Raw genomic sequence first — 25,782 nt, 5'->3', positions numbered from 1 at the left:
GTGCAACACAAAGATCAGCTGCGGGGGGAGCGCTGAAGATGTAAATCTGGCCCTGGGCAGACAGCTAGAGAGAGCCACAGGGACAGACAGAGGTGGGGACAGCTCAGCCCCCTGGTGACTGGTGCTTTGTAAATAACCAGACAGCCGGGACAGAGCAAGTGGATTCTTGAGAGTGCCATAAGCCTGTTGCCCTGCGGCTCCCCCAGCCCAGCTGCAGCAGGGCCTGTGCCGAGGCCTGCAGTCTGCCAGAGCCCCCGGGCACCGGAGGAGTGCTGGGAGCCACTGAGAGCTCACACCCAGTGCTCTTGCTCTGACATGCCTCCCCCCCACCGAGAGGAGCCAGCCAGCAGCAAGGAGCTGCAGCTGGTTGGCTCTGCCCTCAGGCTCTGGGAGAGCACAGGCTGCCATGGACCCTACTTCACCCGCACCATGCCAAGGCAGAAATAAACCTGCCCAGGCACTGAAGGGTTAAAAAGGCCAAAAAGCAAGAGCTTGGAGTCTTCAGCCTGTATCATATAACAGCTGGATGATCATGGGGGAGACCCAGACACGGGCATGGGGAGCAATTGGAAGCTTCAGATACAGGGATAGAGAGGATAAGCAAACAAGGGACATGGGAGAGAGGTGGGGTGAGGGTGATACTGAGCCCACACAGCCTAGCCAGACGCAGCCCCCAGGACCCCACCCCTTTCCGCTCTGTGACTGTACAGTGGCTAGTGTAACGGGGCCCTGGGCCACAAGTGGGGCTGCGAGAGTCCTAGAGTTTAAGGCCACAAAGATACATCAGGTCAGCTAGCCTGACCTCCTGCAAGCCACAGGCCTGCACACCACACCACCACCACCCAGCACCCACCTGCTAAACCCAACCAGCAAAGTATTACAGCCTGCAGGAGACCTGGCCAGTGTGTGCCAGAGGCAGAGACCAGGAGAGAACAAGGTGCACCAATGCCCGAGACCCCTGGAGCAGCAGGGAATTGAGAGGCACCGATCAGCCTGCAGGGGCGAGGGGATGGGACCCCACCCAGCTGCTGGGCTATCCCAGCGCTCCATTCACATCCAAAGAGGGGGAGAGCTCTTGGGCTCCAGACCCTTCTTGCTCCTACCCTGCTGGATGGTATCCCCACTCCCCCCTGGAATGTCCTGAACTCCCAGCCACTGGGGGACTGTAACCCAGCAGGGGAACCGGCCCTTCTCCTACCGAGCGCAGTGAGGGATGGCAGCACAACTCCTCTCCCCTGTCCCGCTACACACCCCTGTTCATCCCTGGGGTTTCTGGGGGCTCCAGGTGGTGAGGGATGAGCACAGACAGCTTCATGGACTTTAATCCTCCCTCCCTAAGACACCAGAGCTTGTTGCCTAAAACCCGACTGTAATATGAGAAGCTCTGGGAATCCCTATCCTGACAGCTGGGCACAGAGAGGAGAGGAAAGGGCTTAGCCAGGGTGTTGGCAAAGACTCCCTCCCACAAGGCTTGCAGCAGCTGTCCTTGCCTAGCAGCACCTCCCACACCATCCATCTCCCAGCAGCCAGGGCACCACTCTCTACAGCTCTACTTCCCCTCAGCGCTCCTGCCCCACTCCTTGCTGGCAGAGGCTGGGACCAGAGTAGCACATTGTTCACCCCACAGCCAGTACTCCTGTGCGCTAGTCCCCCCGCTGGGAAAGACTGGGACTGGGGTGCTGTCATTCCCTGCAGCGCCACCTGCTGGGAGTGGCAGAAGAAAGAAACCCAAACTTGCCCATGGGCTGGACAGAGTGTGGTTAAATAGATTTTATTTCGAACCTGGTAACAAAATGGCCTGTTTGTTTAAAATAGACAGAACTTTCAAAACACAGACTGGCAACTATCAGCCAACAACACATGCCCAGTCCAAGCCCCGGCCGCAATGGCCTCCTCTCCAGCCCCTAGCTGGCGGGGCAGGGGAGACAACAGCTGAGCTCATTGTGGTCATGACAGGATGGGGCTACGAATTCCTGCAGCTCAGAGATGCTCGCCCTAGTTCTCATGGAGTTAGCACAGTAAAAACAGCAGCGTAGCTGGGGTAGCAGGAGCTGCAGAGAGTGGTGGAAGGGGCTAGCCGGGCCGAGTCTGCACCCATGGGGTTCAGGAGGGTTTGTACTTGGCCAGGCTGTGTACACTACTGTTTTCAGCACGCTAGCGGAATGAGAGCTAGCGCAAGTGTCTACACGAGCTGGGAATCACACCCCTTGCTCCAAGTGTAGACGTTCCCTAGGGGCACATAGGAGGATGAACAGGAATTGCTATGTACCCCTCCTTTCTGATCAGTCGTGGCCCGCTCCACCACGATCCTGGGGCAGATTAACACGAAGGCCACCTGCCATGCTTGAGGTGGCACCAAAAGACAACTCCCACCCCAGCTGTGAGAAATGTAGGAGGAACTTCCATGTGCCCACTTCCATGTGCTGTGTGTCTTTGGCTTGGATGGTGTTGGAGGGTTCTTAAAAAGGACCTGTAAACATCTTCCCATATCCACATATCCCAGTTTCCCCTCCCGCCCCACAACAAACACCATCCACTCTTAACATAAGAAGGCACCATTGGCTTGGATTAAGGCACTTGGGGAAACCCTTCCCCTGTACACACCCTCCCTGATCAGAGATCCCCCAGGGGTACACTACCCCCTCCTGCAATGGGATACAATGCCCCTGCTCCCAGTTTATCTACCCAGCATCTGATTTCTAAAACCACTGAGCAACCCCCAGCTCCAGCTGAAGTCAATGGGAGCGGCAAGAGGTCATAACCTCTGTGCATCAAGCCCTTAGGACCCAGCCTTCTTAGTGAGACTGGTCTGGGGCTAGGTGAGGGGGTGGAGAAATGAGGATGGGGTGGTGGTGGGGAAAGGATCAGGCAGAGGTAGAGGGTGGAGGGAAAGGCCAGGAACCCCGGCGGCAGCTGTAGGGCAGCATGGGAAGGGGAGAAGAGGGAGACAGCAGGGAAATAAGAAGGGGCGGAATTCAGCATCTTAGCACCCAAGACCAAATGTCACTTCGTCCCAGACTTCACCAACATCAAAGCAGCCCTTTTAAGCCCCAGCACAATGAGCTCCATGGCAGCAAATCTATGGGAGTTGGCAGGGGTGGGGGCAGGCAGCTGAGGGAGCACCTCCCATCCCCAGTCCATGGGACCAGGGCAGGCTGGGGAAAAATCACACCTCCCCCCACTGGTTCATTCCTCCACTCCAGAGAGCTCCCTTTTGGCTTTGCTTGTCTCTGGGGTGGGTGTAGGGGACAGAATGCAAGTGCCCTGGGGAATAGAGGTGTGGGTAAATTAATGCATGGGGGTGGGGCCTGCGAGTCCCTGACGTGGGTAGTGTCTGTCAGTTTGTACAATGGGGAGGCACCTCAGGAGGACCATAGGGCAGGTGGGGCCTGTGAGTGTGCACAGAGGGGAGGGGCTGTGAGTACCCGAGGGTGGAGATGCCCCCATGAGCACGTGCAGAGGACCAGGGTAGCTGTGAATTGTGGAGTGAGAGTCCGTAGTGTGCTGGGAGGGGCCACCTCCTGCCCCTCACTCGTCCTGCTCCAGGTTCCTGGGGGATACCCGCCTCTGCCGGCGCCGCAGCTCCTCCACCTGCCACTCCAGGTTGCGCACCTTGGCCTCCAGTTGGCTCCCGGAGTGGCGCGCCCCACTCAGCCTCCCCAGCAGGGCATACAGGGTGAGCAGGCACAGCAGCAGCAAGGCCTGCACCGAGGGGTTGGGCGCCGCCGAGACGATCAGCAGGAAGCAGCCCAGGAAGACCACCACCTTCAGCCCCCACAGGACACGTCCCAGGATGGACAGCAACAGGCCCAGCAGCTGCGAGAGCAGCCAATAGCCCACCACAGCAGCCAGGCCCCACAGCAGCAGGGTCTGTACCTGGGCAGGGCCCAGCTTAAGGGGCTGGACCACGTGATCACCTGGAAGGGGAAGGAGGAGGAAAGTGGTTAGACACATTTGAGACGTGATGCTGTGCTGACCTTTTGTGGGGCTGGGATAACCCCCATGTGCAGGCAGGAGGATCCCCACCCTAGTGGGGCTGGGACAGGCTGGGGGGGCTGGGGGGGTTAATCCCTGTGCTGGAAGGAGGATCCCCACCCCTGTAGGGCTGGGACAGGCTGCTCCTGGAGAGAAGAGCATGATGGGGAAGGAGGTGATGGTTGCAGGAGTAACCCCTCCTGTCCTGGAAGGAGAAACCATGTTGTCTCCTGATCTCTCCACACAGGCTCAGGCATCCTGAGGTGGGGTACTAGGGGCTGCATGTGTGAAGTAACCCTCCTGCACTGGAAGGAGAGATCCCCTTGAGAGACACAAACCTTCACCATCAGACTGGGAGGCCCCTCTTTCCTTAGGGGAAGGACCATTTTTAACCCATCAAGTGCTGGAAGGGAAGAAGCACCATACAGTGATACAGGCACCAAGTGCAGGTTGGACAAACCCCTCTTTGCTGTGGAGGGTGGGACTGGGTCCCTCGTGCTCCGTGTAGAGACAATGATGAAATGGATCCTCCCTGCCAGGTAGGTGAATGAGAAACACACGCTCTCCTCCATCACATGCAGGTGAGGAATATGTCCCAATGGCTCACAAAGGCAGTGTCAAACAGGGGATCAGACACTGAACCGGGACTCAGGAGAACTGGGTTTTATTCCCAGCTCTATCACTGGCCTGCTGGGCCAGCTTCCTCACACTCTTTGTGCCTCAGTTTCCCCTCCCACCCTGTGCCTATTTGATCTGTTTACACTGTAAACTCTTTGGGGCAGGGGCTGTCTCTCACTGTGTGTCTGTGCAGTGCTTGGCACAATGGGACCCTGACCTCAGCAGAGGCAGGGACTATCTCTCACTATCTGTGCAGCGCCTGGCACAACAGGGCCCTGATATCAGCTGGGGCAGGGACGGGGTCTCCCTGTGTGTCTGTGCAGCGCCTGGCACAATGAGGACCTGATCTCAGCTGGGGTCTCTAGGTGACACTGGTAAATAACAAACAACTTACCATTCACTCCGAAGGTGCTTAGGATCTGCCCTGCGATTCCGGACAGGATGATCAGACCTGCCGAGATGCCGGAGGACACAATCCCGAACCCGGCAGAGACGTTCTGCAGGGAAGAGAGCGTGAGAACGCTTTTCTCAGTCGGCTTGGAGGTACCCAAGAGAGTGAGAGGAGACAGGGCCACGGAGGAAAATAAGGGGAGAATGGGGGAGCACCCCACTCCTTCGTGTCTGCTAAAGGCACCGGGACAGAGCCTCGTCCCTGACTTGAGCCAAGCTCCAATTTTCTGGCTGGGCAGGTAAATTCACATGGGATTCCCAACAGGAGCTGCTGCCTGGCTGGGTGAGTACAGCCTTCCCTGCCAGTAAGGGGAGCAGCACCTGGCATGGGAGATTTGTCCAAGCTGCCTCCTACAGGGAGCCCTGTGCCCCTGCTGTGCCCCCCTCTGCTCCAGGGTGAAAGGGAGACCTTGCCATTGCTTGCCCTGTGTAGAAGCCAGGGCAAGCAGAAAAGCCCTAGCAGGTCCCTCTCCCCAGCTGCAAAGGAAGGAGAGATGGCTGGGCTGTGCTTAAAGTGCTGGCTTAGGACTCATTCTTGGCTCCAAGTTAGACCCCCCGTGTGACCTGCAAGTCACTGCATCTCTGCAGAGCTCTACTGCCCAGCTGTAAGATGGAGAGAACAAAGGCTATTTCTCCACACTGGCTTTGGGCCTGTCTGGAGACATGGCTGCCTTTCAGATCTACCACTCCCTTGCCTTCAAGATCATAGAAATGTAGGGCTGGAAGAGTCTGGGGAATTCGCCTGGCATAGGGAGAGTCTCTGGAGAGCCTAAAGCGAGCTCTAACTACATTGGGAGCTGTTGGTGGACAGTGCTACGGTCTTCTTTGGGGAAGGGGTGGCATGGCCTGAGTGTCATTGTGCTCTGGCTATTCCTGACTGCAAGGGTAGCCTCTTGGGGCCTTGGGCAGCCTCTGAAGCTGTCCTAACTTTACCAGGGGCTGAGACAGCCTCATCATAGGAAAACCACAAAGGTGGTGTGGAGTCCGTTTTCCCACAACCCCTGAGGCCTGGTGCCAAGCTCAGCTGGGCTGCAATCAGGGTGGATTGATTTAAATCAAGGCGATTTACATCAGTGATTTAAATCACCAAGTGGAAAGCCTCAATTTTAATTAATGGTTCCATCTGTACTTCAGTTATTTTCTAAAGAAAAGTGTTCTCATTGGTTGATCTAATCTTAGAACATGCTGATCTACAGCTAAATAGAGCCTTGACACTAGATTTGGTACATCTTTTTGCTCCCTAGTGATAAGACACATGGTAGCGGCTCCTAGAGTCAGAGGCCAGATCCCAATGCCCATGATGACTAGATCAGTCTCGTGCGTGCAGTAGTCCAGCCCCCATGTCCCCTCTTAATACAGGACATGACCTGTTGTGCCATATGTAGAAAGCATGACCTCAAAAGTGAGATGTTTTACCCCTTATTCTTTATCTAGTAAAGCAGCCTTTAACTCACAGTTTTTGATAGAGGCTCAGGGATTTTTTTATTTAAATGTTCTAAGAGATTACAATAAATGCAGGCCTTGACATATTTTGATTACATTCAGGATTTCATTTTAGACAGGTTTATTTTTTAAAAGAAACTGATTTAAATAATTTTAAAAAATCCAATTTAAAAACAAAAGAAAAATACCCACAAATTTTTATCCATCCTGGCTGCAATCCAGCCCAGAGCAAACAGACTCCACTCAGCTCTTGCATCCAAGCGAATGCATACAAGAGGCACAAGTATTTAGGGAACGTATCCCAAACCTTCAGCTAATCGGGTGCCAATGCTGCTATTTTCAAAGCCGGCTGGCTGGTTTCCCCGGTGACAGAGACACAGCCAGTTTCCCCAACACACAAGTCAGCCTGGGTGCTGGAATCTCACTCACTTAATAAGCCTTAATGCTCTGAAGTGCTGCTGAACCAGCCAGCTCGCTCCACCACCCCGGACGAAAAACACAGGGGCTCCTTCTCTCTAACACACTTTTACAGCCCCCTTTACAGCCCCTTTATCTGAGCACCTCACAATCTTTAATGTATTTATCCTCACAGCACAGACAGGAAAGGGCTGTTGTCCCCCTTTTACAGATGGGAAGCTGAGACACAGAGAGGCTAACGGACTTGACCAGGAAAGCTGGGGAAGAGGAGGAAATTCAACCCAGGTCCCCCAGTCTCAGGCTACTGCCCTAACCATGGACCATCCTTCTGCGATAACCATTTCTGTGCACTTAACGATCCTTAATAAACCAAGGCCTAACACCCCCTACCTTGGGAGGCAACTGTCACTTGACAGATCAGGTAAGAGATTGCAGGGGGTTGCCACCAGAGGAGCTAGGAATAGAACCGATTGAGAGTCCCAAGACTTTGGCACACCCTGCCTTCTGCCAGAGCAAATGGCTGAGTTGATCTAAACTTCCCTGCTCTGAAATCCCTGGGGGGACATACCAAGCTTCTGGAAAGGGGTAAGCTGGGTTTTGGCCAATAGAGGCTGCACTGGAAATGTATTGTACCAGACTTCCTAGCCTATCGCAATGTGCTTCAGGTGGCACATGAATAGGATTTACCACCAAATTTGGTTCGCTGGTTGGATCATTAGCTTCCCCAGCTCAGGCCGGGTTCTGACGGGGGAGTGTGACGTGAGCACTGATCCATGCCCCCTTGTACCAGTTATTTTGCCTAATGTAGATAATAAAATAATACTACCACCACCTAGCTCATATCTATCACTTGTCATCACTAGATCTCAAAATACCTTACAGTAGCTTTTGCTTCATTTTATAGATGGGGAAATTGAGGCAAACCCAAGGTCACCTTGCCCAGCTGGGAATGGAACCCTGATCTGCTGAGTCCCAGTGGCTGCTCAATCCACTAGACTATGCTGCCTCCCTCCATAGGCCTCTTTTTACAGCTCTGGCAATGCTTATAAAGTTATTTCAATGGAACTGACAGAGGAGGTGAACCTTGATCCTAGAGAGCAGTCAAGCACACCGCACAAATACATGGAGCCCCAACCCCTTTTCCTGACTCAGCTAGGATTCCTCTGTATTTTCCACTGAATGCATCCGATGAAGTGAGCTGTAGCTCACGAAAGCTTATGCTCAAATAAATTGGTTAGTCTCTAAGGTGCCACAAGTACTCCTTTTCTTTTTGTGAATACAGACTAACAGGGGTGCTACTCTGAAACCTGCCTTACCTCTGTCACTAGCTGAAGTGTGTCCCGGCCAATCCACTCCTCCAGGGTCTCCCTCATGCCCTGAGCCAGCTGGGACAGGAAGTCAGCCTGGACAGCCGCCTCTCTCCAAGCTTCCCTGTGATAGTGCTGAGTGCTCGCCGCGGCTACATGAAGGAAAGCGACTGACATCAGGATAGCCACAGCAGGTTGGAGCAAGGCTTGGCGGCAGCACCAGACCGTAGGATCCCACCCAGTCATCTCTCCAGCTCTCCTCTCAGCCCCAGGAATCTCTGCCGAGAAAAACGAGAGAGAGGGCTAAAGGCACAGATCATAATGAAGTTATAGGATCCATGTAATTTTGCTGGCCCCAGGCCAGAACTGCAATGTCAGGAATGCCGAGTAGGCAAATAACATCCTAGCAACCACAGGGCAATTGCAATCTCTCCTTTTAGTTGAGAATCAGCCACTTACCAGTCCTCACTTATAGGCTTTGTGACCTCTCCCCAGCCCCCCCCCTACTCATTTCCCTGTGAGCTGCATAGCCCCATGGAAAAGGAAAAGGTGACTCATGTTTCAGCCTGTGAGCTGTGATGATGCAGACTGACAGGGCACCAAGCCAGTCAGAGGGAGTCATTTGACACCCAAGTCCCACCCTCTGGACCCCAAGCATTCACAGCACATGGGAATGAGGTCAAAGGTCAAACCTGCACCCATCTTAGGCAGTGATTGCATCACACAGCCCCTGCTGAGCAAGTTCACAGTAGCTCAGTACTTCGATGGGAGAGATTGAAAGAACAGCTGGGTGTTGCAGGCGGGCTGACTCAAAAGGAGGCGCTCTCTCTGCACTGGGACCAGCAATGACTCAGCAGCCAGAGGTGCCATCTTTGGGAAGGTTTCAGAGTAGCAGCCGTGTTAGTCTGTATCCGCAAAAAGAAAAGGAGGACTTGTGGCACCTTAGAGACTAACCAATTTATTTGAGCATAAGCTTTCGTGAGCTACAGCTCACTTCATCGTGTAGCTCACGAAAGCTCATGCTCAAATAAATTGGTTAGTCTCTAAGATGCCACAAGTCCTCCTCTTCTTTGGGAAGAATCATCTAAGCCAGGTCCAGGACCACTCCTGACCTGACGCCAAGGCCCCACGTAGCAGCATGTTGCAAAGCCGCAGCGTGGCACACAAGAGGGAATCAGCGAGGGCAGCGCAGGCACCGCTCGCTGGCTCCAATCACGGCGTGCCGGTGGCCCAAGCTCCCCTGTGTCATTGTGAGCTCCCCGCTCCTGTCCCCTATTAGGTCAGCTGCCAGCCCGGAGCAGGTGCCGCGGCGCTGCCCCAGGGCTGGCTGCCCTCCGGGCGATGGCGGAGCCAGCACAGCGTGACACGGGGGGCGCGTCGCCCCGGCGGGAGCAACGACCGTCGTGGGGGCTGCAGGCTTCGCACGTCAGCGCCAGGCCCGTGACTCCCAGGAAACGCCCCTGGCCCAGCCGCGCGTCTCACCCTCGGAGGGCGGGGCAGCCTGGGCCTGTCCGGCTCCTGGCAGGGCGGGCCCGAGCGGAGGCTGCCCGGCTGGGGCTGCTGCTGGGCGTGAAAGTCAAATCCGGCACCGGGCCCGGGCCCGCTGGGAACTGTAGTCATAGGGGCTGGGGGGCGGGCCGGGAGGCGTCCGCCCAGTGCATTCTGGGAATCGCGGTCTCCTGGAAGAGGTGCATGCCGGGAGCGGCAGTTCCAGCCAGGCTCGTTCCCCCCTCCGGAAACGCCCGAGCGGTAGCCGGAAGGTCCCGATCTATGCGGCGAGCCGGCCCGGGGCATGCCGGGAAGAGTAAAGTTCCGTTTCCGGTGAGGGCGGGACTCCAGGTCTCCCGCGCGCGCTGGGGCCCCGCGTGAGCGAGTGGACGCGGAACGGGGCCGCCCTCGGTTGGGGCACGGAGAGGGGACACCCTGCCCCGGAAGCGGAGCCCGTGACCCGGAAGCAGGACCGGGACCCGTCGGGGAGACGCCGCTATGTCCCTCATCTGCTCGAGTGAGTGACGGGCTGGGGGCTTGCGGGGGGGCTTCCCGAGTCGGCGCCAGTTACGGGCCGAGCCGCGCGCCCCGTGGAGCTGACACTCCCCCCCCACCCGCCGGCCCTGGTGTCTCCCCAGCTCAAGGAGCCCCACGAGGAGACTCTAAAAACTGTCCCCCCCCCCAACGTGCCGCCCGCTCGGGGGGGCCTCGAACTCGGCTCCTCTGCAAAGCCAGTGACCCCACCCCGTCCCCCCCGCAGGGCCCCGAGTCTGCGCCTGCACCCATCCCTCTGCATGGCCGCTTCTGCCTGGCGCGCTGGGGCCAGTCGCTCCCCCGCCGGCGCCGTGTGGTTCTTGAGAAAGGAGCCGTGTCTGGGTTGGGAAGGGTCAAGGACAGACAAACAGATTCCCGCCCCCCTACCTCAAGGTGTTAGGGCAAGGGAATTTCATAGCCAACATAGTGATGGGGCCGGCATCACCCGCCTTTGCCTGTCCAAGGGATCAGGTACTAATTTTGCAGCTTGGGTGAATTGAAGGTGGCCTTCCAGAGTGAGATCGAGTGGGACTCGAACTCACAACCTTCAGTATTGTGGTAGAGCACCGTAACCCCTTGGCCACTGTGCTGCGAAATAAATAAAGGTGGGGAGAATCAGTGGAGCTAAAATATCAGTAAAAACATGTTAGATGTTTGGGTCGAAATCTGCATGTGCAGTTTTCAATGGTGCCAAGCTCCTACCAGTTCATGCGGAAATGAGCTCAGAAAGCTTTCCATGGTAGCTCCTTCTCCTTATGCATGTGCACCATAACAATTAAACCTCTGAGTATTTGTCACATTTTATACCTGTACAAATGTTGCATGTAGCATTGGTCTGTACACATCTGAAAGCTTGTGATGTATAAAAGCAAGCCAAGGTTTTGCAGCCTACGCTATGGATTACATGTAACAGCACAGAAGAATAGCCATGGTGTTTGTAGTTATGTTAGATTCATCATTAACTGCCTGATCTGCCCCTGAGGAAGACTGAGCTGCTGGTTGAAAGGGAAATGTGTAGCACAAAGGAACTAACAGCATTATTGGAATGCAGACCTTGGGGAGAAGGACTGAGCACAGAAGAAGTGTAAGTCGCTAAAAATAAACTAGGCCGTGGTGTCAGTTGCGTACATAGAAAACCTGGTGACAATGCTGCACATGTAGAGGCTGTAGGAAAGATTGATCTGTGTCTTGGGGCTTCTCTGTCCTCTGGTAAGTATGGGGTATGGGTGGGGATTTAGGCTCTGTTTGTCCACTTGTCACCCCTGCAGTCTCTGTCTCTTTGCAGTCTCAAATGAAGTGCCAGAGCACCCCTGCGTGTCTCCGGTCTCAAACCACGTCTATGAGCGAAGACTGATTGAAAAATACATCGCGGAAAATGGGACTGACCCAGTGAACAACCAGCCGCTGTCTGAAGAGCAACTGATTGACATCAAAGGTATCAAGCAGAGGGGAGCAGAGCTAGAGGTGTGACCTGGTAGATTCTCACCAGCTCCAAGGAGCAGGGCAGACCATCGCTACCCTGATTGCCTGAGCTCCCACAGCTCACCAAGCAATTGCCAGGTGGGCCTGACCATCACAGAAAGGGTTGGGGAAGGAAGGACACCAAGAGAATGTAGGAACCCTTATAAAAGGGGTGAATCAGTATTCATTTTATCATCACTGACACCCAAAATCTTTAGGATTTCCCCATAGTCCTTTTACTTGCCAGGCAAATCCAAAGTTTCCTGGGGAGGCAGGCCCACTCTCACCGAACTCTGTACCTTTTCCCCAAGGAGTCTGGCTCTCCTCTGGCTCCTTTCTGGAGATGTTTTTTCTCTTGACATGCCTTCAGCCTTTTTGAAGGCTGCCTCTTCTTCCTCTCCCCTGTTGGAATGAGCTGGGTTTGGCTTGTATAGGCCAGAGTCCTCCCACTCCCAGCAGCCTCTGAGAGGACTGGTTAAATGGAGTCAGCTGCTTGGGGATTTCTGTTCCTCTCCCTCCCATTGACAGTTCACAGTATCACAAGAATTGCATCACTGGGGTTTGGGGGGGTCTCTGCTGTACCTGATACTGGCCACCATCCTAGGCAGACTATTGGGCTAGCTGGGCTACTAGCCTGATCTGGTGTGGTAGTAGTTGAGACACCAGCTTAGCTGCTGTGAGCCAGTATGATGACTGCAGAGATATGTTAACAGCCTCATTTTGCAATGGGATTCTTCCACCAACAACTGATGTAGGCATAAAGTAGAGAATGAAGTGAGGGTGCAAATGGATCTGAATAAAGGGGTGAGTGAGCGGGTGTGTTTGAGGGTGGGCGGTGGGGATGGAGAAGTATGGATGCAGGAGACAGGGAAAGGGATTAATCCTCGCTGCTGAGGCTAACACCCCTATGTGTCTCATTCACAGTTGCCCACCCGATCCGGCCCAAGCCACCCTCGGCCACCAGCATCCCGGCCATTCTGAAAGCCCTTCAGGATGAGTGGGTAAGAGCTGTCATGGGGACAGTTTTGGGGGCCATTGAAGTGGGCAGCTGATGGGATGGATGCTGGGGCAACGGAAAGAACAGGGTTGTGCTCCGATTGGGTGGAGGGACCCGCCCTCTTTTGTTGCTGAGGTTGGGTGGAGCCATTCACTCTACTTACCCAGGTGGGCAGAGCATTGAACCCTGGCTGTTTCCCTCACATTGCGGGTCCTTCCATAGGACGCTGTCATGCTGCACAGCTTCACACTCCGCCAGCAGCTGCAGACCACCCGCCAGGAGCTGTCGCACGCACTGTACCAGCATGACGCTGCCTGCCGCGTCATCGCCCGTCTCACCAAAGAGGTCACTGCTGCCAGAGAAGGTGAATCGGTGGGGGCAGGGGGTCTGACTGAGGAAAAGGCTGCAGCACCATGGGGACAGTCAGTCCAGGGAGGGATTCTGACTCTAATGCCCTGGGAGCAGGAGGGGGAGGAGCAGCTTGCGCCTCTGGAGCAGGCAGGGGTCGGTACTGATGGGAAAAGGTAGCTGTAACAAAACCTCTGTGGCACTCTGGTGAGCCTGCAGTTGGCTCCCATTTTAACCCATCAAGCTGCTGTTTGTGTCTCCGCAGCGTTGGCGACTCTGAAACCCCAGGCTGGCCTCATAGTCCCCCAGGCCATGCCGTCTTCCCAGCCCAACATCACGGTGAGTCCTCCCTGCACAGCTCTCTCTGTGTGTCTCCTGACTGTGCTCTATCTTCTCCTACTGGACTCACGGGCCTCTTCTTTCCCTGATCCAGGGTGCTGGCGAGCCGATGGATCTGGGAGAGCTGGCAGGCATGACCCCCGAGATCATCCAGAAGGTAAGGAGTCATCCGTCCCAGATTCACCCTTTGCTCTGCTGCAGGAGTGACTCTCATTCCTGCTTCCCATGAGGTCACTCCTTTTCCGTCTCCCTGACCCATCTGTTGTGCCCTGGTGCTTGCATGGCACAGGCAGTCAGATAGTTGCCCTCCTGTGCTAGCCTTTCGGCTATTAGCGTCACATTTCCTGAGTTCACTTTCCTGTTTTCCAGCTTCAAGACAAAGCCACGGTGCTGACCACGGAGCGTAAGAAGGTGAGAGCCTGCTCCCTGAATCCCCTTCCTTCCCTGTGATGGGGGGCAGGATCTGGGGGGGCCTGAGTTGGGAGGGGACTCTCCATTGGAGCAGGGGTAAAGAAGCAGGGAGGTGAGCTCAGCGGTTTTGGAGGTCTCTATGGAGGGAATCTGTCCTGTGAGGAGGAGGATCTCTCCGCTCCCTGGGTGGGGGAAGCTGGGTGGGGGAAAGGCAGGGGGCTGGGTGCTCTCCCAGAAGCATAGTCATTTCTCTTTGGGTGCTCTTCCTTCTGCAGAGAGGCAAGACGGTTCCAGAGGAGTTGGTGAAGCCAGAGGAGCTCAGCAAGTATCGACAGGTGGCCTCACATGTGGTGAGTTTGCTGATGCAGAGGGTTGAAGGTTAACTTGGGGTCTCAAACCTTGCTGCTGGCAGCGAATGCCTTCCCTGGATGGCACAGTCCCTTATGCAACTACACTGGGCTGTGCTGCCCCCCCCTTCAGAACCTGGGCACACTTTGTCACCACCCTGACATTGCAGCAGGGGGCGCTGTGCTGCTAGGGGATGGTCGCTGCTTCTCCCTCTTGGTCCACTGAGGCTCTGGAGTCTCCTCTCAGTAGGTGGGCCGTTAGCGCTGGTGCATCTCTTGGCACCTGGACCCTGAGCTGTCTCCTGCTTGCTTCTCCCATCATTGTTGGCCATTAACGCTGCTGCTAATGATCGGAGCCGAACAGGTGCTGGCTCGCAAGCACTGCAGGGGGAATATAGCAGGGTGCGGAACAGATCTGGGTGGGAACAAAGAGCCCTGGTTATGGAGTCTGTTTCCAGAGCTCTTTGTTAGGGTCCCTCCCTGTCTTGAGGGGCTCTTCCTGCTTGGCAGTGGTTCTGTCTGATCCCCTTCTCTTTGTACAGGGCTTGCACAGCGCCAGCATCCCAGGGATCCTTGCTCTGGACCTTTGTCCTTCCGACACCAACAAGATCCTTACAGGTAAGGCAACCGTCTCGGCACCAGCTTCTCCCACTGGGCTGCCGGGGATTGTGGCCTCTGGGACCTACTGCTGATGTTCGCCAGAGGGCGGGGATATGGGTTAAAAGTCTCCCTGTTTCCTGGGGACACCCCTCTTCCGGCTGCGGGCTGGTGGGGATGAGGTAGAGGGCAGTAAGGACCTCTCTACTCACAGCTGCCGGGGATTGTGGGTCTCGTTCAGTTCCAAGGCGGTGGATGTTGAGGGGAGACAGATCTGCACAGCTCTGGGCCCCACCCCCTCTGTTTGTGTTCCAGGCGGGGCGGATAAAAACGTCATTGTCTTTGACAAGAGCTCGGAGCAGATCCTGGCGACTCTCAAAGGGCACGCCAAGAAGGTCACCAGCGTAGTGTTCCATCCATCCCAGGTAAGGGCCAGGGCCAACTCCCCATCTCCGTTATGGCCATGCCATGCCAGGGGAGGGATTGTGGGGCCACCTCTTGGGGGTCTCCAGGCCCATATCGCAGTCTGGTCCCCTCCTACAATGTGCCTTGGTATTAACCCCTTCTCGCCCCTCCCAATGCTGGTGCTCTAACCCCCAGGCATGTTCTCTCCCCACACATCTAGGAGCTGGTGTTCTCTGCTTCTCCCGATGCCACTATCCGGATCTGGTCGGTCCCAAGCGCCACTTGCGTGCAGGTTGTCCGGGCCCATGAAAGCGCCGTGACGGGGCTGAGTTTGCATGCCACTGGCGACTATCTCCTGAGCTCCTCTGATGACCAGGTGAGACTCAGGTCGCCCCGACCCCTCCTTCCCCCCATGTCGATCAGCAGGTGTGGGCAGGAGGCAGCCGAGGGCTGGCAACTGTGGGATGCACTCACGCCTTGTTCCTCTCTTTCAGTACTGGGCTTTCTCTGATATCCAGACAGGCCGTGTGCTCACCAAGGTCACAGATGAGACCTCTGGCTGCGGTAAGGATTGGGTATTGAGGACCCCTGGCTCGCAGGATCATTGTGCTCCATTTTATTTTAGCTGGGTGATTTTCTAGAGCATAAGATGAGGAGCTTGTTAAGAACATCTGTTTCAGAAATAGACTGTAGAACATGGTCACTATTAACCTTGGATTACATGTTCTCACTTCTTGCATGTTAATCTAGTGTACAGTTTAAGTGGAGTCCAACATCAAAATCAGATAAAGTTGCTTTCTGTAACATTTTTAGCAGGACCTTTTAAAGAAACTATTTTATATGTTAAAAAAATATTTTCTCCTAGATAATTTTTCCATACTCTTGCTGGGGAAGAGGCTGCAGGAAGGGCTGTATTATGTGTCACGCGAGTCCTTCAGAACCCTGTCATGGGGAAGGCTGGGAGAGGGCCTTGCTTTCTGCTGTCTCCTTTTGTTATCCAAGTGAGACGTCCCCTCTGGCAGTGTCCCTGAATCTTTCTGTCTCTCTCTGTCTCTGCAGCTCTCACCTGTGCTCAGTTCCACCCTGATGGGCTCATTTTTGGGACGGGGACTATGGACTCTCAAATCAAGATCTGGGACTTGAAGGTAGGGCTGGCTGACTGGGTGTGCCCAATGGCTGCGGAGCCTGGTGCTGGAGGATGCTGGCATTTTGGCACCTCCAGCCTCATGGCTAGGAGTGCATTCACACTAAGGCCTGGTCTCTGTATACTTTCTAGAGCATGGGGCCATCAGGCCAGCTAGGGCCTCCTCCCTGGCATACTAGGATCTCTGCTTTCATTTAAAGAAAGATGTTTCTAGCTCTTACCTTGTTGTCACAACCATTCTCCACGTGACTGGTGTGTGAGTGAGGCAGCAGTGGCTTCCTGAGTTTGCAGACAGCCTGAACCAGTGGGGGCAAAGTGCTCCATTCAGCTCAGTGATGTTAGCTCTGCAATGTAACGATGCTGTACATTAACAGTGACTGTGTTCAGTGCTGTTTGAAGCATGCAGGAAAAGAGAGAGATGGTCTTACTATGGAGAGCTGGCCATGAGTAGGCAGAGCTTGGGTGGTGGGTGGAGCTTGGCTATCACACATGTCTTCCACTCTGACTCCTGTTGGATAGTGTGCACAGATGTCCTAGCTGGGTGTTTTCCCCAGGGAAGAGTCGCTCTGTAGCCGGAGTCTGGTTGTGGGGGATGAGAATCTATCACAGCAGAAAGGGGTGCGGAGAAGGCTCCTGTCCCCTGGACCAAGCTCTCTTTGTGGGAAGAGAAGATCCAGCCTACCTGCTGCCCCCATCTTTTCCCAGCTGGCCCAGGCTCGACTCAGCGCCTGCCTTTCAGCGACAGGCGACTAACTGTCTGTCTGTCTCAGGAACGCACCAACGTGGCGAACTTCCCAGGGCACTCCGGTCCCATCACCAGCATCGCGTTCTCAGAGAATGGCTACTACCTGGCCACGGCCGCTGATGACTCCTCCGTCAAACTCTGGGATCTGCGCAAGCTCAAGAACTTCAAGACGCTGCAGCTGGACAATAACTTTGAGGTGCGTGCGACCCTCCTGCTCTGTCGAGCCCCGTCCCTGCTCTCCCACCCTCTCCCTGATATGATGAGCCAGCTAAGCGGTGTGACCTGGGGGCTTTTCCTCCACGTCCTTGTGCATCCTAGTTTGACTGGGCTTCTCCCTGCATCAGGGAGCCAGTGCCTAGTATGGGGTCTGTGCGTGTGTGTGTGTGTTGGGGGTTCTCCCTCTCCCCAGGTACCCAGGGTGGGTATATGGGGAGAGGTGTCCCTCTGGGAGCCAGGTGTATGGTAGCAGTAGGTGAGTGTGTGGGGGAGGGGGTTGCCCAGTATGTGTGTGTGTGGGGGAGTACCTGGCAGCCTGGAACAGCTCTCCACACCCCACCCCCGCTCCAGGTCTGTCTCAGAGTTGTGCCTGGGGCTCAGGTCTCTCTCTTCTCTGTAGGTGAAGTCCCTCATATTTGACCAGAGTGGTACCTATTTGGCCCTGGGTGGCACGGACGTCCAGATCTACATCTGCAAGCAGTGGACGGAAATCCTCCACTTCACAGGTGAGGTGCTCAGCTGGGAGAGTCATGTGCCTGTGCTGGGCTCATCGAGTGGATGAGCGAGCTGCTCCTCTCCCTGTGTTCCTGAGATCCCATTCCCATGTGTGAGGTGGCCTTGGGGTGGAGGGCAAGGTCTAGTAGGATGAGTTCCAAATTAACCATGTGGTGTCTCTCCCCACAGAGCACAGTGGCCTGACTACGGGTGTGGCCTTTGGCCACCATGCTAAATTCATCGCTTCCACAGGCATGGACAGGAGCCTGAAGTTCTACAGTCTGTAGCCTCTTTTCCTAGGATCTGGGGGGATGGGCTGTGTCCTTCACTGTAGTGTTGGGGTTATTGGAGGGAGGTAACATGGGTGGGTGGGGTTATCATTGCTTTACTTTGAGGTATCAGGGGCAGGCCAACCTAGCGCGCCCCCTTCCCTGTGCTCAAAGGCTTTGTTTTTCCAGTTTTGTGTTTGTCTTTCCAGCTTAATTCTGTTCTGTGATTGTAACAAACAAAATGGAACCAAACCCATCCACTGACAGACAGCTGTGAATGAGAGGCTGGGTGGGGGAAGGAAGCGGGTGGTATAGGAATGGGAGAGAAGGGGGGGATGGGGAAATGTGCTTTTTTTTTTTTTTTTTTTTTTTGTAAGCAGCTACTTTCATTAAAAAAAAATAAAGAATGTTGAACCCTCTCAGGCTGTAGGAGTTGTATGTACCTTTTCCCAGATGAGCTGTGGGGTAGAGCAAGGAGGGAAAAGAGCCCCTAGGCCTTGGGCAAGGGGATCTAAGGGTAAGAGGTACTATCCACATCATCTGAATCCCTTCTTAAGTGCTCCCAGTGCTGTTTGTGTAGTGATGACAGGAAGAGAGGTTGGGGCCTGCATAAGGTCAGTATGCCCTGGCTCCATCTCCTTGCAGTTCTCAGCTGATGAGTAAAGTCCTGGTACCTGGATGAGTTGTAAAATTATCCACCTCCTTTGAGTTTGTGGGATAGCACTGGACTTGCTGTAGTTACTTGAACAAACAGGCTCTTGCTATTTCTCCTGTGCCCCTCAGCTAGTGATCTCCAAACCCTTTAAGAATATGAATCCTCCCCAGTCCTCTGCAAAATAGGTATGGAACGTATCACAATCCCATGTTACAGCAAGGGCAGTGAACGTGGCAGAGGTCACATAGCAGGGCAGGGAATACCAGGCTGCAGGCCTGAAGCCCTAATCCTTGGTCTAACCACCAGATCAGGCCTCCCACAGCAATTCACAGATCCACAGAATTTAGTTTTGTTGCAGTTTGAATCACTAAAGATGAAATGGGTCATTTTAGTGGCGTTTGAAAGGGATTTGTCAAAGGGTGGCCCTGCTTGGAGGCCAGGACTAGTATGCCTGCCTCAGTTTCCCCTTCAGATTTCCCCAGAAATAGTCCTTAAAGACTTTCCAAATGTGCATAACCCTTGCAGGGTTAATTTATTACAAGAAACCACCCCAGGAAGCCAGAATTCCCCCAGCACAGTCCAAATTGTATCTGCAACACACCAAGTATAGTGCTGGCCTCTCCATGCTCAGACTCTCCAGGACAGCTCTTGTGTCTCATCATACCTCATGCCCAGCCTTGAGCCCTGTCTGGCTCTGAGTGAGCCAGCTTATCCTGTTGCTGCCTTCAGCCTTCTCCAGTGCAGGAAGGGCAGCAGGCCCAGCCCCTCCACTGGCTTCTTGACACTTCCTTCCCCCTCTCCAAGGAGGGTCTGTTGTGAGCATTTCCTGATTGGTTGCTCACAATGCATGTAACCAGGTGCACTGTATTTTGAAGGTTATACTGAAATGGCTGAACTGCAAGTCTTCTGCTGAGGAGAAGTCAAGCTGTGCTTGTGTTAGATCTTCAGTTGGTATCTAGAATGTGCTCGCTTCTGGTATTTAGGTCCTTAGAGAGAGTGATCTGGTGCTGGTAAAACAGTGCCTCACATCCTGCCTGCTCTACAGATAAAATAGATCAGATTTGCTTGTAGCAGGCCTCCAGCTGGTCCTGCAGGCCTCCAGCTGAGAGGGGTAACAGGCAGATGCACTACAGGAAATGTACACCTGAAAGCCACAAGGTAGGAGCTAGTTAGATCTGGCCAGGGCTGCCTAATGCACTGAGCCAGGTGCTGTGAGGTCCTACTTCCTAGGGGAAGCCTCATGTGTAGCATGGTTGGGGAAGGAGATAAGGAGAGTTTACTCTGCGGATAATGGTCCTAGGTTAGACAGGCCCCTAGCACTGAGCTTGAGGAGTTACCATTACTGTGGTGATCAGTGTTTAGGAGATCCTTCCCATGGACCTCCAGCCACTGTAGGATGGAACAAGTATGCTAGTGGACACCAGATCTACTCCACTAGAGGCCAGAGAGGTTTGAGAGTTACCCACAATGTTTCTGTTCAGAGGAACCAGCCTCAGTGGTGACAGAAGAAGAGCCATGCTGCACTGAGAGGGCACAAGGAGACCCTTACTCAGGTTACCACCTATGCCTCAGGTTAGCTATTTGCTGGGCATCCAACAGCCAGGTGCCGCACTAGAGCATGCAGCAGGGGTGTGGGGGAAGAAATGTCTCATTGACTCAGGTAGCTAGTTTACCTTCCCCTCCTGCAGGGAAACCAGGGGTCTCCCCCTGATAGAGGAGGAAGGGGTTCCATCCCATCACCACCCCACAAACAAGTTCCAGCAGAGTAGATAGTGCCTAGAGCCAGGGCTGCTCAGGAAGTCAATTCCAGCCTGGAGCATGGTAGGAATGACTCCTTTAGTTAGATTTCCAGCCGCTCCCTTACCAGTCCATCAAGTGCCACCTGGGAGGCAGAGTCCACAAAGCAGCTGCTGGCTCCAGCCTCCCTCCAGACACAAAGTGCACCACAAGCCACTAGTGCAGTTCAGCAGTTTTTATTTTCCACCCTTGTTTGACAGTGAGCCACTAGAGAGCCTTTGGGATCTTGTCATCCAGCTCTTTCTCCTGCAGAGCAGGGTCACAACAATGAGGGAGGCCACAGCCACCAGAGACAGTACAGCCAGAAGCACAGGAGTCAGGTCCGGTCTGGAGACAGGGTCCGGAGGAAGAGGGTGTTAAGGCAATATTGGGTGTGTGACCTGCATTTGCACACTGAGACTAGCACCCCTGCCCGTGTGATGCTTTTGCTACCCATTAACAGTGGGTTGGCCTTCACCACATCCATTTGAGGTTACACCTGATCAACTCAGTGTACCAGGCAAGCATCTGCATTAAGTCATCACCCATCTCTTCCTAGCAGGGGAGACTGATTCTTTGCAGGCTCCAGTCAGTCAATAAAGAAAGTTCATGGGGATAAATTCCATCCAGCAGAGGTCAGTGCTGATACCAGCCCAGTGCATTGTAGGCACAGTCTCCCTGGCTTGCAAGTCACCATCAAGGGGTTATTCACGCCCCACTGAGGTCTGCCTTGCTTTGAATGATGGGTTGGTTGTCCCTCACCACAGCAGGGAGGTAGTGTTCTTCTACTCCTGGGAATCATACTATAGCAATCAACATAAGCTTAGATATTAAGATGATCACTTCTTGCTCATCCATGTGTGGCCCCAGGAACATTTAGCACACATGGAGTAGTACCCACATTAGAGGCAGCATTGACTTGCAGGTCTCAGGCTACTATGCAAGACACCAGTTAACCATAATGGCAGGACAACTCACCTGTGTTCTCATAGACTTGCTCTCTGCGTGGCCCAGGACTCTCCTGGAAGATCACAGGTCCGCGAGAACTCACTAGGTCCTGGGGCTCTCCTGTCCCATTTCCAATATACAGAAACCGGCAGCCTCCTGGAAGATGGAAAGGGGAGAGTTGGAGAGCTCTCTGGAGACAACTCCCTAATGCTGTCCAAGGTTAGGTGGAGAGTGCAGTATTTGATGAGGCAGAGGCCACTGTAGACCCACCTGCCCAGATAAGTGGCTTCTGCTCAGTATGCCCAAAGAGGTCCTCCTGAGTTGGTCATTGAGGGGTTTGGATCAGGTGGGAAGAGGCAATTTTAGCAGTAGCAGCCCACATTAGAAATCTGCTCTGGGGATCCCAGTGGCCCATTACAGTTCCTACATAGGAAGGGTGTAGTTACAGAGTAGACCATAGTACCATCTAGCCCGGGTACTTGCCTCCAAATCCACAATACACCTAGCTAGTTTGGCAGGTCACATGTAGGAGATCTGGCTGAGTTCACATTGCAGTGACTATATAATCGGACAATTAGAGCTCTAGCTGTTATGCCCCAGGATATCCTCATATATTTGTTTGAAGCAGTGGGTCTGGGTGCTCTCAAACCCACATGGATGGTAGACCTTGCCACTGGTACACACTGGAAGCTATGGAGACTTACCTATAGCAGCCCCTGATGGGCACATGGTCCTGCAGAGCTCCAGCTGGGGGGGACAGCAGGCAGAGGTACTACAGAAGAGGCACACCTGAAATCCACACAAATGGAAATGGAGTTAATGAGTAGCTCTGACCCAGCAGGTAGCAATTCTATTGTGACCAGCTTCCCTGCACTTAGACAGCACCAAGGGAGGGAATTTGGTCCCTTCAGCTCCAGAACAACTAGCTGCTATCACATGGCCTAAATGGAGGACCCATTTAGCTGCAGTAGGGCTTTCTTCTTTGCTGGACTCTGGTCATTGGAAAGATGCTTACCTGAACAGCAGGGGGCAGTACCAGCCCCAGTGCATTACACAACAAGGAAGTTCTGTTGGACTAAGCCCCATGAGAACTTTGGTTTGGTACCTTCACTGTGTACATGAAGTGTGTCTTGAGGTGTAGCAATGCCATGGAGGCTGTTGACACCTGATGTTGGTAAGTGAATATTCTCTCCAACGCAAGAGAAATCCTGGGGAGCATTATCCACTAGCCAGCTGGAGTTAGGACATTAAATAGCGGAGATGCAGAGACTCCCAGCTGGTCACTGTTCTTATACAACCTGGATCACATGTAATTCAGGGGACTATGTCTCTAAAGCAGCTATCATTTTGGGAGTAATGGCTGTAAGTGCCAGACTCAAGCAAGGTGTTAATTTAGGAGCATCATAGGCCAGTAGGGTGACCAGATGTCCCAATTTTATAGGGACAGTCCTGATTTTGGGGTCTTTTTCTTATATGGGCTTACATTACCCCCCCCCCCCCCCCCCCCCGTCCTGATTTTTCACACTTGCTGTCTGGTCACCCTATAGGCCAGTGAGATCAAGGGAACCAATTCCTCCAGCTTGGGGTGGGGGAGGGGGGAGGAGGGAGAGAAGAGGTTTTTTTAAAGCCACACCCTCCCACTTGGCTATGGCCTCATCTAGAAGCAAGCTTCACAAAAGGTGGGGACATTGCTCTTTGTGAGAGGAGCGCAGAGGGCACAGGTCCCTGCCTGACCAAGAAAGGACCCTTTCCACCCCTGAGTAGATTCAGGCCGTCCTTACCTCTCCATCAAGTGCTATCTGGGAGGCTGAGTCCACAAAGGCAAAGGTGGAGAGGACAAAGCGCTGGTGGTGAGTTGGGAAGTGCAGCTCAGAGCCCACGGGCACAAGCTGGGTTCTGTAGTTGTCTCCCAAGAATGGACACCTGAGAGCAAAAGGGACACTGTTCAGTTTTGACCAAGTACTATTCATTTCTCCACTAATAGCCACTAGGATGCCTGCACCTCACTCACCCGTCCACCAGGATGGGCCACTGCGGCTGCTGCAGGGGGTTAGCGCTTGGGTGGCCCAGCACTGGTGCAGAACCAGAACCAGGGACAGGTCTGTTCTCTGCAGGATGCGAACCTCCATGTAGACAGGGTCCCTGAGCACCTTCACCACAGGGTAGTCTCCCTCTGTGAGATAGGATCTGTAGCTCAGGTCTGTGGGGGAGAGAGCAGGAGGAGAGCAGAGCTGAGATGCCTGTGGCCCTTCAGGGGGATGGGATCTCTGTGCTGGAGTCAAAGGGGCTGCCTACCTGTGGTGATGTGCAGCTCAAGCCGGAGGGGTCCTGCCTGGGTGACTGGAGCAGGTGTGGGGGGCAAGACGACCTGGACTGGCAGGAAGTCACTGGCATTGTAGATGCAGAGAGCATGGAGGCTGCAAAGGAGAGAGCAGAGGGAGGAGACCGGGGTGGAGGTTGGGGGGGGGGGGGGGCGTGCTCAATGAATTCAGATTGAGCTAATACTGCTTCTGGCAGTGACCTTATTAGTGCTTGAGACAAGCAGGGTCAGGCCCTATCAGTACTTGGATGGGAGACATCCAAGGATGCCAGCGCATCAACCCTTCCAGCAACTCGTATGTTCTTCCTTACAACTCAGGGGCTCAGCAGGAGTGTCCGAGCACGGCCACATGGGGGCCTTCTCAGACAGGCTAGAAGCACCTGCTCACCTGTAGTCAAATCTCATTCCTGGCATACCGAGTGCCATGAACAGAGGGTCCTTCTGGTCTGCCTCCCTAGATGAGCCCATTACAGCAGTTGTTTCTATATGCTGTTAGGTAGGTGGTGCACTGCACCTCAGAAAAGGGTTAGCTCACTTCAGAAGATGGCTTCGACTGCAAGATGCTTGGGAAACCTTCTGGACAGGAGAGGCTGTTGAAGTGGGGAATGGTGGGATCACAGTATCTCACTAGTCAGTGAGGCAGCCTATTCCCTTCCCCTTGGGGTATGGGAAGGTTGGAGTTATTTCTCCAACACCATCCCTTCAAGCAGGGAGCAGGCCAACTTACACGAAGATGCTGTCCCAGATGATGGAGCCATCTGGCCCAGTCTGAATGTCAATGCCTGAGATCAGCTCGTTCTCATAGATCAGTTTGTCCCCAATCACCTGGCAGAGTTCAGACATAAGGTGGGTTAGTCCCCGAAGACCCTGAGCAGAGCACTCACCCTGGCTTCCACAGAGAGTGTCTTCACCGGGACTGTGGTGCCACACTGCATGAGGGGGAAGTGGAAGATCACAAAAGCCTCTGTCATCCTGATGGGATCACACCTCGTCTGGGCATAGGCTAGCCGGACACTGTCTAGGATGATGGGGTGATCAGACATGTCCCTGGAGACCACCAGAACGAAGTGACCATCCACAAGGCACTGAACAGTGACTAACACAAGGGAGCAGGTTAAGTACAGAGGCCTTAGAGAAATAGATTTGGAACACGATGGGGCAGGAGTCCTGGATCCCACCCTGGTTTATATAGTGATTGTTGTTAAGCATCAGTATTTTATATTCCTTGTAGGGCAGCAGCTTGTATCTGTCAAGAATCAGCAGAGCTCTCGAAACAGGTTCCAGGCCATACTAACGCACAATGCATGGAGCTAGAAAATGGGGTTCCTCTGCTAGTAAGGTAGCAGCAGAATGTGTGTTGTGTAGGATCTATATACACACTGGCTATTTCTCAGCCTCAACTCTGTGGATGCCAGGCTGTGCTCCCTGGCTGCTCTCTTCTGCCACACACATTTGGTGGTGTTAGTCTTGCTTTACTCAAGACAGATCTGAAGAGCAGATAAGCGAGACCATGGTCTGGGAAGTAACTCATTCTGCATGTGACTGGCACTCACTGCAACCCTCAGTAAGAGGTACATGACAGTAGTTTCCACTTGGGACAGCAGTCCTAGAGCAGCAGCTAAATCCCAGCCTAGTTCATCACATTAATAGGTGGTGACCAATCAAATCTGAGAGTGTATTGCCAGGCTTCTCAGGACAGAGAAGGGCTCCATGAGTCAACACAAGGCCAGGTCTCCTACCTGTGTTGCCATAGTAGCAGGGAGTAGTGTGGTCAGTCTCATCATAACAGCAGCCAGCCTGGAAGCAAGCAGCTTGGCCTGGGGCATCCGCACAAGGAATCTTCCCAGCCACCACACGGCACTGCTCCTCTGTGAGATGGGCCCCTAGAACAGCAGGGTTTGGATTAAGGAGAGCTGGAGATCCTCTGAAGGGATTGCAGTTGGGGAGCTTCTGCTGCTGGGGAGGGGCCGGGTGAAAAGTGCAAAGCTCAGGATGAAAAGTCCCATGGTAACTGATGTTTTATTTCAAGCCCCATCTCCTGGAAAAAAGGAACTAGCTGAGAACCTCAGTGTGCATT

At 54.0% G+C, this 25,782-nt stretch overlaps 3 protein-coding genes across 10 annotated transcripts; 1 reads left to right on the top strand and 2 right to left on the bottom strand.

Annotated features, from left to right (window-relative positions):
- Window positions 1–1,755: 1,755 nt before the first annotated feature.
- On the bottom strand, window positions 1,756–9,836 carry TMEM109 (transmembrane protein 109). Of its 6 annotated transcripts, XM_037899402.2 has the most exons (5): window positions 9,693–9,826; window positions 8,903–9,115; window positions 8,220–8,488; window positions 4,988–5,090; window positions 1,756–3,917 (listed from the first exon to the last, which is right to left on the bottom strand). In XM_037899402.2, the coding sequence occupies exons 2-5, from the start codon at window positions 8,928–8,930 to the stop codon at window positions 3,529–3,531; spliced, it is 789 nt and encodes a 262-aa protein (XP_037755330.1). In that variant the 5' UTR covers window positions 8,931–9,115; window positions 9,693–9,826; the 3' UTR covers window positions 1,756–3,528. The 6 variants fall into 6 exon arrangements, with proteins under 6 accessions (XP_037755330.1, XP_037755334.1, XP_037755331.1 ...); XM_037899406.2 differs by lacking the exon at window positions 8,903–9,115 and having other exon boundaries at window positions 9,693–9,836; XM_037899403.2 differs by having other exon boundaries at window positions 8,903–9,734.
- Window positions 9,837–10,038: 202 nt separating this feature from the next.
- PRPF19 (pre-mRNA processing factor 19) lies at window positions 10,039–18,253 on the top strand. 3 transcript variants are annotated; one of them, XM_043549596.1, is made up of 16 exons: window positions 10,039–10,215; window positions 11,501–11,667; window positions 12,618–12,694; window positions 12,913–13,054; window positions 13,304–13,377; window positions 13,472–13,534; window positions 13,747–13,788; window positions 14,064–14,138; window positions 14,678–14,753; window positions 15,048–15,157; window positions 15,358–15,513; window positions 15,632–15,701; window positions 16,197–16,282; window positions 17,052–17,222; window positions 17,643–17,748; window positions 17,927–18,253. In XM_043549596.1, the coding sequence occupies exons 4-16, from the start codon at window positions 12,922–12,924 to the stop codon at window positions 18,022–18,024; spliced, it is 1,260 nt and encodes a 419-aa protein (XP_043405531.1). In that variant the 5' UTR covers window positions 10,039–10,215; window positions 11,501–11,667; window positions 12,618–12,694; window positions 12,913–12,921; the 3' UTR covers window positions 18,025–18,253. The 3 variants fall into 3 exon arrangements, with proteins under 3 accessions (XP_043405531.1, XP_037755329.1, XP_037755328.1); XM_037899401.2 differs by having other exon boundaries at window positions 10,076–10,215; window positions 11,518–11,667; XM_037899400.2 differs by lacking the exon at window positions 10,039–10,215 and adding an exon at window positions 10,567–11,297 and having other exon boundaries at window positions 11,518–11,667.
- A 2,381-nt stretch (window positions 18,254–20,634) lies between these two features.
- On the bottom strand, window positions 20,635–24,763 carry LOC102939028 (zona pellucida sperm-binding protein 1). Its single transcript, XM_043549609.1, is given in 9 exon segments — window positions 20,635–20,801; window positions 21,419–21,541; window positions 22,090–22,174; window positions 23,167–23,308; window positions 23,397–23,448; window positions 23,451–23,585; window positions 23,681–23,802; window positions 24,433–24,530; window positions 24,617–24,763. Coding segments are annotated over 9 exon segments (1,056 nt in total). The 5' UTR covers window positions 24,749–24,763.
- Window positions 24,764–25,782: the final 1,019 nt, after the last annotated feature.

Source organism: Chelonia mydas, chromosome 6 (assembly GCF_015237465.2).
Source record: "Chelonia mydas isolate rCheMyd1 chromosome 6, rCheMyd1.pri.v2, whole genome shotgun sequence".
NCBI classification, from domain to species: domain Eukaryota; kingdom Metazoa; phylum Chordata; order Testudines; family Cheloniidae; genus Chelonia; species Chelonia mydas.
This window is presented reverse-complemented; position numbering and strand designations above follow the sequence as displayed.